The sequence below is a fragment of the Colius striatus genome, chromosome 4, assembly GCF_028858725.1.
Source record: "Colius striatus isolate bColStr4 chromosome 4, bColStr4.1.hap1, whole genome shotgun sequence".
Taxonomy (NCBI): Eukaryota; Metazoa; Chordata; class Aves; order Coliiformes; family Coliidae; genus Colius; species Colius striatus.
In genome coordinates this window covers 16488748-16501255 of record NC_084762.1, presented here as the reverse complement: position 1 = coordinate 16501255, position 12508 = coordinate 16488748, and the positions used below count along the sequence as shown (strand labels likewise).

At 48.1% G+C, this 12508-nt stretch overlaps 1 protein-coding gene across 3 annotated transcripts in view; it reads right to left on the bottom strand.

Annotated features, from left to right (window-relative positions):
• Positions 1 to 1503, bottom strand: part of ZCCHC2 (zinc finger CCHC-type containing 2) — a 43508-nt gene extending 42005 nt beyond the window's left edge. For all 3 annotated transcript variants that reach the window (XM_061994847.1, XM_061994848.1, XM_061994849.1), the window contains exon 1: positions 209 to 1503. In XM_061994847.1, the coding sequence (XP_061850831.1) occupies positions 209 to 1141 (933 nt within the window). In that variant the 5' untranslated portion in view covers positions 1142 to 1503. The remainder of the gene's footprint in view (positions 1 to 208) is intronic.
• Positions 1504 to 12508: the final 11005 nt, after the last annotated feature.

The window sequence follows — 12508 nt, the reverse complement described above, 5'->3', positions numbered from 1 at the left end:
GGGGTGGCCAGGGCCTACACTCCTGGAGGGGGAGAGGGGAGAATGGCACGAGCAACGAGGAAGGACGAGAGAGGCCACATCCCAAAGAGAGGCCTTGGGGAAAGACAAGCAGCCGTCCTCAGCTCCTGGAAAATGAGGAGGGGGTGAAGGGAGACGGAAATGGCCTGAGGAAATGGCGCAGCGGGAGGAGAGTGGGACGCGGTGTTACCTGGGCTTGGTGGCGGCCGAAGGCCTCCTCTTCCTGGTCCCCGCATAAGGCTCTCCGCAACCGCTCCAGGTGCTCCCGCAGGGTCACCCGCTGGTGGAAGGAAAAGGCCGGGTGCAGGGAGGCCATGGTGAAGAGCAGGAGCAGCTCCTCCTGCGCGCCGAAGCCCAGGCCCTGGGCGGCCGGGAGGCCGGCCTGCCCGTTCTCGCCAGCTCCGTCCATCACCACCACCACGTCCTCCTCCTCGGCCCCGTCCTCCTCGACGGCGCCCGTCTGGGGCCGCCGCGCCGGGCAGCTCTGCAGGATGGAGTCCACCTGGGGCAGGAGGCGGTGGAGGCGACCGGCAGCCTCCCGGTTCTCGGAGCCCAGCAGGGCCAGGTAGACGATGAGCTTGGAGCGCACGGCCGGGTCGCGGAAGTCGCCGAGCTGCCCGGGGTCGCTGAGCCCGTTGGCCTTCGCCTCCGAGTCGCGGAGGCAGTGGTAGTCCTTGCGGGCCAGGTCTTCCAGGCAGGAGCCCAGGAACCGCAGCTCCAGCGGGTTGCACAGGTCCAGCAGCCCCACCATGAACTCCAGCCGCTGCGCCGAGCCCAGCACCAGCCCGAACCACTCGTACACCGTCTCCTTGTCCGTGCGGGCGGCCGCCGAGCCGGGCCCGCCGCCGCCCGGAGCGCTGAGCGCGGCGGCCGGGGGCGGCGGGCCGGGCCCCGGCCCAGGCCCCGGCCCCAAGCCGTGCAGCTGGCTCGGCCTCTCCAGCCCGCACCCCCTCCCCGCAGCGGCGGCCCCACGGGCCGGCGCCCGGGGCACCTGCTGCAGCTGGAGGTGACAGTCCAGGGCACCGCCGGGCTCCTTCAGCCCCAGCCCCGCGGCCGCCGCTGCCTCTTCCGCCGCCGCCGCCTTATGGCTCGTCTGCTTCAGGGGCAGCTTCATCTTCAGCATCCTCGGCACGAAAGGGACGCAAGCATCCGCCGGGGCCCCGCTGCGGGACGGGGAGGGCAGCGAGGCCGGGCTCCGGGGCCGGGGGGGGGTGGGGAGGGCGGCGGGGCCGGGCGCGGCGGTCAGGAGGCGCCGCTCATGCTGCCGCGGCACTGCCGGCGCGGGAGCGGCGCGCGCAGGGGCAACGGTCCCGGCGTGTGCGCGCGCGTGGAGCGGGCGGGCGGAGGGAGGGATGGGGGCAGGGCGGGCCTCGCTCGCGCCGGCCGCGGCTCCCGCAGCGCTTCCCCTTCCCCCGCAAACGCCCGTGCGCGCGCAGCCAGAAGCGGCGGTCGGCGCTCGCGGCCCCGCGGATGGAGCGCGAGCCGCCGGCGGGCGGGGGGGGGCGGGGCAGGGCAGGGCCGGGCAGGGGCGACGCGGCCGGCAGGGGGCGGGCGCAGCGCGCCTCTCCACCTATCGGCGCCGCTGACGTCAGCGCGCTCGCCGGCGTGCGCGGCGCCCGAGCGCCGGCGGGGCGGGGCTGGGGGCGGGGCTCCAGTGGCCTCAGCCGGGCGGGCGCGGAGCGCGGCCTGGGCACGGTTTGTCCGTCTGTGTGGCTGCTGGCCGCGCTCGCACGTGAGGCGGCCCTCGCCGCCGGGGACGGGGCTGGGTCTCGTCTCTCAGCGGAAGGCGTCCGTGCGTAACTCTGGGCCTGGAGGGTGTTGTGTTCTGCCGTGGGGCCGCGGGGCACCGGGGCACCTACTCGTGCCGCCCCCTCCGTGTCTGCCCGCTGGTCGCTGTCAGCGGCCTGAGGCTTGGCTCAGCCTGACGTTTGCCTTACGAGCTCAGTGGGAACAGCTCAGTAGTTCACCGGAGACCAGTGGCAGAACAGACCGCCCGATCTCCCAGCTGAAAGGTTTTCCTGAGAAAAGGCCGCGTCTGGACTGATGACTGTGCCTTGGTGACACGTGGGTTTACCCACAACCGGTAGGACCGGGCTCAAAGCCGTACCACCCGCCACGGAACGGTGCCAATTAAAGCAATGCAGCTGCTGCGGGCTTTTATATTTCTAATGCGATTGAAACTGCTACTATTGTAAGATGCGTCATTTTTTAAGTGACTGATTTTACAGGATCATAGGACTTTCTGCCAGGCTGTTTTACACTCGAAAAATACAGAGAAAAAAAGTATGGCAAAACGGCTTTGAGATAGTCCATCACAAAAGGGCGGACTTGCTTCATTCTGAACCCCCTGCTCTGTTCCCAACTGTTGAGATGCACGACGAAGATGAAGAGCCTACAATTATAAGATTAAGCAGTACCCTTGAGTAATCAGAAAGTTGCAATATTCCTTGCTTTAGTCCCCACACATTTACATAAAGAGAGTGTATTTGAAAACAGAATGGAGCCTGCGGCTCTCAGAACAGTGAAGAACAAAACGTGTTTTAATTACAATTATGCAAAGCAGCCTCCCTGAACTGCTCACAGCACCAAAGTACAAATTGCCACCTCTGATTCCCCCTTATCTATCTGTACAGAAGCTGGTCGTGTTGCAATGAAAGAGGCTGCTTATTAAACAAGTAAGTAAATGTCACGCAGATTACAATAATCTTGTGCACATCACTTGGGTTTGCTGCAGAGCAGTCTTGAATTGTGGTTATAAAGACTAAACCACATCCTCCATTTTTATAAAATTGCAGCAAGCATATGTATTTTATTTCTTTAAAAAAAAATCAAAGGGCTGACTTGTAGGTAGCATATGTTAGGTTGATACATTCCTAATTCCTGCTCCCTCCTCTTCTAGTAATGCAAACTGTCTTGAACCTGATTCACTGCAGCTCTCCTGGTTCATTAGCATCAATGTCATGGCCTCTTCCAGGATGTGTGGCATCAGGAGTGGCGTGGGAAATGGGCCAAGTCTTAGCCTTTCATCCCAGACCAACAGCAGTTCTTTGCTTCCAGGGACCAGGAAGGTGAAGAACAGGCTCAAGAAGTCTCATAAATGCATTTCACCTTCATTCATTTTACGCTGTTTACTGGTTAGGGCCTGGCTGGACCTGTGAATCTTTCCAGATCCCTACAGTTACAATAGCCCAGGATAATATTTTATTACATTGTTGTTAAGAAGTAGTAATTCTAGAATTATAGCAGTTCTTGTCATATTATCATTCTGATGTTTTAAAAAAAAAATTACTCTGTCTCGGGGGATGTACCAAACTGCAATTGTGAAAGCACAGAAACAAGACTTGAGGTTTCTGCTTAGTAAATTGAACAGATACTTAGCCTGAATAGAGTGTTAGAAATACCATTTCCTACTTTGACAATACATGATTCAGATATAATGTGACATAAACCCAAACAGATAACAACGCTGAGAGTGAAAACGGAGGTTAATTTTGGGGGAAGGGGAGGAGGGTGACAGAAAGAGAAGCTCCGTGGATCCATCCATAAATCCACAAAGGTAAGATAAATTGCATATGCAGGAGGGTAGTGGTTGAAAATACACTCCCCAGGTCCAGAAAATACTTGAGCCCATCCCTATTTGTGGTAGTTCCCAAGCTAATGCTTAGTTTCACAAACAAGCTGAAGAACCTGATTAACTCAGCCCTTCTTAATTTCTCAAGAAAAACATTTGAAAGACACAAGGTCAGGAAAGAACAGAAAAAAAAAAAGGAAAAGGAATAGCATGGGAAAGCAAAAAGCTGACAAAGGTATTGCAAGTGGATTTATAAGTATTTCAGTGGCTGAGAGAGGTGTCAGTGTGGAAAGAGGACAGTGTGGAAGGAGAACTGAAACTCAGTAAGTGCCCAAGAGAAATGAAAGTGAAACTCAGGACTGTGAGAAGGACAGGAGGGAAAATGCACAAACACTGACAAGCCACCATCACAGGAGAGGCTACTGTAAAATTTGGCTTGCCCAGGGCAGCTGCCCTTTGGATTTTATGGTTTTCTTTAAAAAAGAAAAATCTTTCATAGTTCTTGAATGACTGCTGGGCTGACTTAGGGTGAGCACAGTACAGAGCCTTAGAGGGGAAAAAAAAATGTCTGTAATCTCTTAAATTGCAAGCCAGATGAACTCTGACACCACAGAGAGCAGGCAGAGGAGCAGGCAGGACAGTGCTGCCTGTTTGGGAGCCACACACCCCAGGTCAAGGGCCAGAAATGTGCCACACAGAGCAAGATGCCACGTCAGAGAGAGCTGCCATTGCCACAGTGGGATTTGCACTAGTAGGACTAATGACTTTTCTGAGTCTTCCTCCGCCCACTGTCCTTTCACCTCTACAACATAACTCTTCTTCCAATTCTCAGAGCTCCCTGAGAGCACAGTGGCTTCACCACCCATCTGGAAATGTTGCCGGTATTGATAGATCTGTCCGTGAACCTGATTGCCACACGCTGCTGGCTCAGGTTTATCCCCAGCTGTGACTATCACAGTCTGGATGAAAGAGCTGTAGAGAAAACCGAGACACACAAGCTCAGGAGCCCCTGTCTCTGCACTTTGTGTGCCACCACACTGTACAGGCAGCCACAGTGTGTCTTCTGAGACAAACAGCCTTCCTCTCTAAGTTCATACAAAGAGGTCATTGTCATTTTTGTTCAGCAGGCCTAAGGCTTCTCCAAAAATACTTTTAGAAGGGAGAAAGCCACTAAGAATAAAAAGCATGGCAGTGAGACACTGGGCTGAATGCTGAAGCTAAAGGAGGAACTAACAAAGTAATCTTAAACGCTATCCACATACAGTTCTCTCAAGGTTTAAATGATCCTATTTTACAACAAAAAGTTTGACTTCTGACCAAGGCAGTCAAAGATTTTTCCAGTACTTTCAGTAACATATAAAACCAGTTTCATGGTCTCAGTTTGTTTATATCCTTAACTAAGGATCTGCTAAAACTGTTTTTTAAGGATGCAAATGAGGTTAATCTGTGGCCCATTTAAAAATCAGGATGTATCTATTTCATATCTAGTCCCATATATATTTTTTTTCATATAAGGATAATTTTTTTTCATGTTGATGCTGTTCCCCAGCTACTGTCTCTGCTATTAGTGTTTTCACTTTTACAGAAAGCTGTAACAAATGCTCAGGGAGGATCTTTACGTCGCTTCCCATACTGAAAGGTTGCTTCCCATATGTAAAAGGGAAAACAAAAAGCTTCCTTTCCTCCTTTCTTCCATTTTCTCCCCTTTCCCAGACTGTAGGAAGATCAACTGTATCTTTATACAAAGTTTGCAAATGTGTTTAATTCACTGTCAGTAACACAGACTACTGTCAGGTCTCTCAGCCAAACTCCCAAGGTGCCAGGGAATCATTTCAGGCGTCACACAAATGTCACAGAAAAAAAACCCCAACCTGGAAGCCTTGGGGCAATTTTGCTGAGTCATGATTTGTTATTTATCTCCTGATACTTGGCATTTTATGTAGTAACTTACCTTTGCTGAAACAATTGCCCTCAGACCTGGAAGAAAAAGTCTTGAGAACACGACAACTTGAAAATTGCTAAAAATAAAACCTGACAAATTAACAGTTTGTATGTTTTGGGGTTTTTTTAATGTCTTTGATGGGGTTTGAATATTTTATCTGGCTTGTTCTTTCTTTGGGCCTCCTTTTTTTTTTAGCAAGAATTGAACAGGCTTATATTTGAAAACTAAAGACTTGTTTCAGAAATGCCCTATTTTCAGTACACATTTATGGAACGAAGACAGGCATTTTTAGGACTTTATATTCAATTTGAGTAGTGAAATGCAGATGACCCATAGCCCTAATTATGTTAGGACCCTGTGCAGGGAAAAACATAACATTTTAAGCACAGCTTAAGGAGTTTAAACAGAGTTTGAGATTTAAAGTTACAGAAAAGTAAGTTCAGTGTAGGCAGAGGGTGTGTTCCCAGGATAAACTTTGTTATGAAAGATGATTTCTAAAGTCAAAGTTGTTGGTTATTCATTTGCAAAGGTCACCTCTCCCAGGCCTCTTTGGCAAGCACACCAATAAAAGTGCTGTTATGAAACACCGTTGCAGATTTCAGCTCACCGTTCAAGGGAAGCTGAACTCAGGCTGCAATCTTTCTTTTCCATAACTGTCGGAGGTGAGCTATTACTATTTTCAGATGGATGCAGCTCAGAAACTTACGAAAGATGGCAACATTACTGAGCTGCTGAGATAAAGGAGCCTGTTTCAACTTCTGTGCAAATGGAGGGGGGTTCCTTACCTGCATGGTGTTCCAGGCCATGGCACGCAGGGCACTCTGTATGGGGCTTGCTTCTCTCCATGTAAAATTATAAAAGCTAGCAAGATAATTTAAGGAGACTTAAGGATACAGTAGCACTGGGATGTTCTTATCTTTTAGATCTTCTGGCCAGCACTTTCCCTAAGCTGATGGAAATTCTCAGTGGGATTTTACCATCAGCTAGGCAGAGCCTGCACAGATTTGGATCACACTGAGTTCAAGCCAATATAAACTGTGCAGTATGAGGACACATTGGGCCCCGAGCTGTAACTTGCGCAGAAAGCTACTACCTGATCTAGATGACAAATCAGTTGTGGGGAGGAAAGCAATGGGATTTTCAACACCATTCAGCTCCAGGCTTTCTCATATTGCAGCAAGGTGGTGAAATGCCCCTGACTCCAGGGGGTTACAGGTGAACCATCACTGTGTGCTTTCACAATGAACAGCACATGCACTCGTGCGTGTGGCCAGTCTGTGTGCATAGCTCAGCTAATGTCAGGGCTCTGCTCTTGTGGGAAATCCTACTTAAATAAGACCATTGGACAGAAGACCATGTAAGCACATGCCCAAACCTGTCTCTGTTCTAATTTGCAGTGAAGCACGTCCTTAAATATAAGGCAGTGAAATTTGAACACCTACACAAAGAGGAAAACACTGGGGCCACCTTAAACATCTGATGAAAGTTAATTGAAATCTGTTCGGAAAGGAGGGCTCGCAGGAGGCATGTGGGTGCGGCTCGGGCACGCAGAAGCCCAGGCACCAGGCCTGCCTGATATTAGTCATGCACAGGATAATTATATATGCAACCAGCACCCGGGAATCACGCTCCCCTGAGAGGGTTATTGGCTAGATTATTTCATAATCTCTACGCTTTGGGCCAGGAGGAAGAGAAGAGCAACTTTGCCCATCAAACCATAAGGAACCGTCACATGCACTGGATGTTCTTTAGAGCAAAACTCTTGCCAGTGTGGACTCAAAGGTACCAGCGGAGAAGCACTACATCCTGACCTTTAAAATCTGCAGTCACACCCACAAAGACCAAGGGATGCCAGCGTGAGCTGCAGAAGAGTCATGAGTCACTTGTGAGATTTGTGCTGCAGAAGGAACACGTTATCCCTTCGCTCTGCTGGTAGTGCCAGTCTCTGTCTTAAATGATCCATCTGCTGCTGCCCAAATTAGACACACAGCTCTCGCCGTCACTGTGCAGAGCGGTCGCTGACAGTGCTCAGAGCGTGGCATTCTCCAAAGCTCCAGCCTTGCTTAGCATCTCACCTGTAGCCAGGGAAACCCCCTCCTGCCAAAGCGTGGCTTGTGTCCCGTGGAAGCCCTCAGAAGAGGAACTGTTGCTCTAATTGCCAGAGCCAATTTGTTGAGGCTGGGACCCTGCAGGTCTTTGCCAGCAAGCCTGAAGGACAAAAGGAGAGATCTTCCTCGGGGGGCGGGGGGGGGGGGGGGCGGCGGGGGGAGTTGCTGCTGTGGGCCTACAGGTGAGATATAGCTCAGTATCAGAGGCATGAGGTGCTACTGCTCGTTTGTCTCCTGCTCCACACAAGGCATTTGGCTGAGGGTATACAATATCATTGTTCAAAAAAAGCTTGAGCTTCAGCTCGCCTCAGTACGCTGCTGCTGTTTGTTTGCATGCACTGCATGTGTAACCCCAAATCAATGCAGGAGTGCTTACCAGAGCAGGCCTTACACACTGCCACTTGATTACCTCAAAGGAGGTTGGGAAAATACGTACATCCAAAGAAGCACTCTTTACTTTCCTCTTGCTTTCATCGATGTATGCATTTATATTGAGGTGTCCATAGTTCAAATTACCTGGTCTTGAAAGTTTTGCTCTTTAGGGATGTCCAGTATTCAGTTGAAGTGTCAATCCTGGATTGTTTGTGGGACTTCTCCTTTTGGCAATGCCTAGGGAATAAACCAGGAATTGGAAATCTCTTAATGGGTAGGTGTTTCATACTGGAGGTGTTTCTGGCTTTCCATTTCTGAAGAATGAGTGGGTTGCCTTGAAATAATTATATTTGTGGAAGCTTTTTAAATCTGATGTGTGTTTATTAGGACTTTATAGCTTATATGCGGGGTGGTTTACAATTTGGGCTATATGAAGAAGAACATCACCAAATGTATTCTGGAAAAAAGAAGTAATTCAGTGAATCAGTCGAGTAGATACCTCCTACAGAAAAACCCCCAAACCTACATGAGATCATGTTCCCACTGAAATTAATAGCCCCATCTCAGTGGGTTTTAAAGGACCAAAGCATCACATTTAGTGTTTAGCACCAAACTCTCAAATCCTCATCAAATGTGAAGCAGGACACTGTTGTACAGAAAATAACTGAAGCACCTCTGGGCGCTGACCCCCTGCGTGGATCCCTGGAGCTGCTAGAGCAGCCCATGGGAGGCCAAAGCATCCTCCCCTGGTTTGGTGGTCTGGTTATTTTGGTGGTGGTGCCCCATCCCAGGAGCAGCTGTGTTCCTTTTTCATATGGAAGAAGAGTAACTTCTAAGTGGAAGATACACGGCACCTTCCACATGTCAGTGGGCACACACCTCATTCCCACTCCAGTTCAACAGTGGCACTCCAGCACATGCTTAGCTTGAACTTGTACATAAAAGTGATGCTTAGCAGAGGGAGATGTTTCATGTGGTTGAAGCCCAAAGCCTCATTAATTTTTTTTTTGTCTTCAGTTACAGGCTGTCCCTAATAATTGAAGACAAGTGAAGGGTCACAAATTACCCTGTTTCACCCTGCCCCTGTTTCATCCCTACCTCAAGGGATGTTTTCAACAGGATATAATTATCATCCACAATCATCTACTAGCTCTTGAAATAATAGTTTAGTCATGCCTAGCTTTCTCTAGCATGTCTTGAAAGAGTAATCGGTATTTAAAAGTAGAATACCCTTTCTTTCCCAGAAATCTGGAAAGTATTACAGGCCCTGAGGAACCAAAAAGCCTGGATGAAAAATGACCAGTACAAGTCTGGTTGTTAACTAATACATTTTTAAACTTTTCTCTCAAAAAACCTCTTAGCATCTTCTTCTCAATTAAGCAATTCAAGATTTACTGACCTTTTTCTTCATCTATCCCATTTTTATTCTCCTCTCTGTGCTATTTTATTCACTGCTGCTGTTCTTTTAAAAATTGCCATTGCATATCAATGAGCTTCAGATTCTGCCTTTTGCTGACCTCAGAACAGATTTTTTAAGGGCACGACTTTCATAGCCCAAATGAATGTTTTCTTGCTGTGACCTTTGCTGAATGTCTTAGTTCCTCCATCACCAGCCATCCCTTCTGGTCTTGCTATGTTGGCCAGACAAGGCTGCTCAGTGTTTTTCCCACAGGGGTCCCAATGTTGCCTGCTGCAAGGGAAGATGTTATGTGTAGAAGTCAAGCTACCTCAAGGACAATGTAGATGGGGCCTGGGGTACTTCCAAGATGGGCAGAGATGTGTTTCCAGAGCTGTGTGGCTCAGGACCTGTGTGCTCTGCTGTGTTTGCCTCAGGTCCCCATTCAAGAACTTCCTTTTCTTCTATGCTACACTTGAATCATCCATTTTGGTGACAAACTCATCTGGCCATGACAGAGCTTTACTCTGTATTTGTGCAGTGGTCAAGGCATCGATCAAAGCCTCCAGAAAGTAATAAGATACACGACAAAACAGTAAGAAATCCTCCCTCAGTCAGGAACATAAGTTGCTTTCTATATCTTTAATATGCCTGGTGGAGTTTGAGACACCAAAAGAATAGCAAACCTTAATACTTTGAGTTTGTCTGAAGATGATGAAAAAGCCCTGATGATAGAAGGTTTAAATTGGAAAACATTGTGAACACGCAGTCCACAATGCAGTGCTCTTATCTATCTTGACAACCAGCTTTATCACCTCCCGGAGAAAAGGTGGCAAAATCAGTTAAATCAAATGAATTACCATTGCAGCCTTTTGTGGGATCCCTAAAAATGTACTCCAGCTCCCTAGGAAAGGATATGCTGTACCTGCATTATAAATCCTTTCAACAGTTCAACTTTTTATCGACTTAATTACTGTCAGAAGCCAGCTGCAAGATAATTTTGCCCAATTCTTTCTTTCTGTCTCTTCCTTTCTCATTTTAAAGTGTCTTTGGGGATTGCCCTTCTTCAGTCCTGAATGCTCTGTTTAAATACCTTTTAAAGAAATAATCTTTGAAATCATAGAATGGTAGGGGTTGGAAGTGACCTTTAGAGATCATCTAGTCCAACCCCCCTGCAGAAGCAGGGTCACCTAGATCAGGTCGCATAGGAACATGTCCAGGTGAGTTTTGAAGACCTCCAAGGAAGGAGCCTCCACACCCTCCCTGGGCAGCCTGTGCCAGGGCTCCCTCACCTGAACAGTGAAATAGTTTTTTCTTATGCTTAAATGGAACTTTTTGTGTTCCAGCTTCTTTCCATTACCCCTTGTCCTGTTGCTAGATACAATAGAAAAATGTGATGTCCCAACCTCCTGACACCCACCCTTTATATATTTGTAAATACTAATGAGATCCCTCCTCAGTCTTCTCCAGACTAAACAGCCCCAGTTCCCACAGCCTTTCCTCATAAGGAAGATGCTCCAGTCTCCTGATCATCTTGGGGATGCCAAAATCTAACTTGGATGTGTCACTTAAACCGAGCACCTAATGAATTCCAAGGGGTTCCCAGGTCCCTATATTCCTCTGAATGCAGTCTAGTAAAAAATTGCTATTGTCCTAGGAGCTCATGTGTTTTAAGCACTTAGAGGGCACGGTAATGAACACAAGAGAAAAGCCAAAGAAATGCGACAGACACATGAATTTCAAACTGCAAATGTAAAAAAAAGTGAAGACTTCTTTTCCTTTTAAACAAGCTTGCAACCATAAGAAGAGAAAAGAAAAATAATTGTTGAAACTGATTTGAGACATGCGTCTTAACAAGAGGTTTTCTCTCGCTAGATCTCTGGAAATGCTTGGCCTTTTTTTGCCATCAGCAAAATGCTTTTCAAACATTGTTTACTTAATCTTAACCCTCTCCTGGGGGACTAGTGGGAAATTACCACATTCTTTTTCAAGGTATCGAAATTGAAACAAACATGATTAAGCCTCATCATTTAGGAATTTATTACTAGTGGATGTAATCTCTTCAGCAATTTCATCTTCGGGAATGATGGCTGAAGGAAGCAATTGAAAAGGACAAGAACTGGGAAATTAGAAAGCTTCCAGAGGAAGGTATGTTTAAAGTTGAACAGAGATTAAGGAAGAAGAATATATAAACTGGAATCATGTTCAGGAGTGGGAAGAGTTTTTTGGAAGCGCTGTAAAACGTCATGAGGCAAAGTAAAGTTCATTGGCCTGGTGGGGCAGGGGGAGGTGAAGATGGTGCCTCAGAGAAGAACAAATGCTCTGAAGGAAGCCAAGGGACAGTCGCAGAGCCTGCCTGGGACTGTAGCACTAAGCCTCTCCTGTCTGTGAAATGGACCTAATACCTAGGCAGATTTCCCCAGGGGAGGAATGAAAGCACTGTGAAAACGCTGAACAGAGGAGGACATTTAATGACAGATGTGAGAAATACAACTGCACCTCACGCCCAACAGTTAGCCAAACACTGACCGACCACTACCGATGCCACTGCAAGGACATACACGTCTAGTACACATGTTGTAGCACTGTCAGTACTCTTGTTTGTCTCATGCCAAAATATCTGATTGCAATAAAAAACCCCTCCAGGTCAAAAAACCCTCATCTGAAGAAAACACACTTAGCCTGCCGTGCAACGTCATCAGAATGGTAGTGGTTTTCTTGTTCGCTATAAGACCCAGCAGGCAAGGTCTAATAGCTCGCTTCCCACTGGCTTGTCTCTCCTGTGGCCACCTCAAAGCTTTAGCCTGAGAAGCTCAGCAGAATTGGTCCACAGTGTGCAATTAATTGCAGATTAAAAACACAACTTCAGGAACTTTGCCAATGAGATAATGTGAGACAGTGCTCTGAGGCGCTCAAGTAGACTGATTTATCCCTGAGCAATATCTGCCCTTTTAAAGACTATCAGAGCAGTCAGAACTCTTGACTTTAAAAAAAGGTAAAAACACAAAGCTTTTGAAAATGAACCTGCATTGCATTCAGTACGAATTAGCACATGATGAAGAGTATTGCTTTTTGTCAAACAATATTATTTGCAATAAATC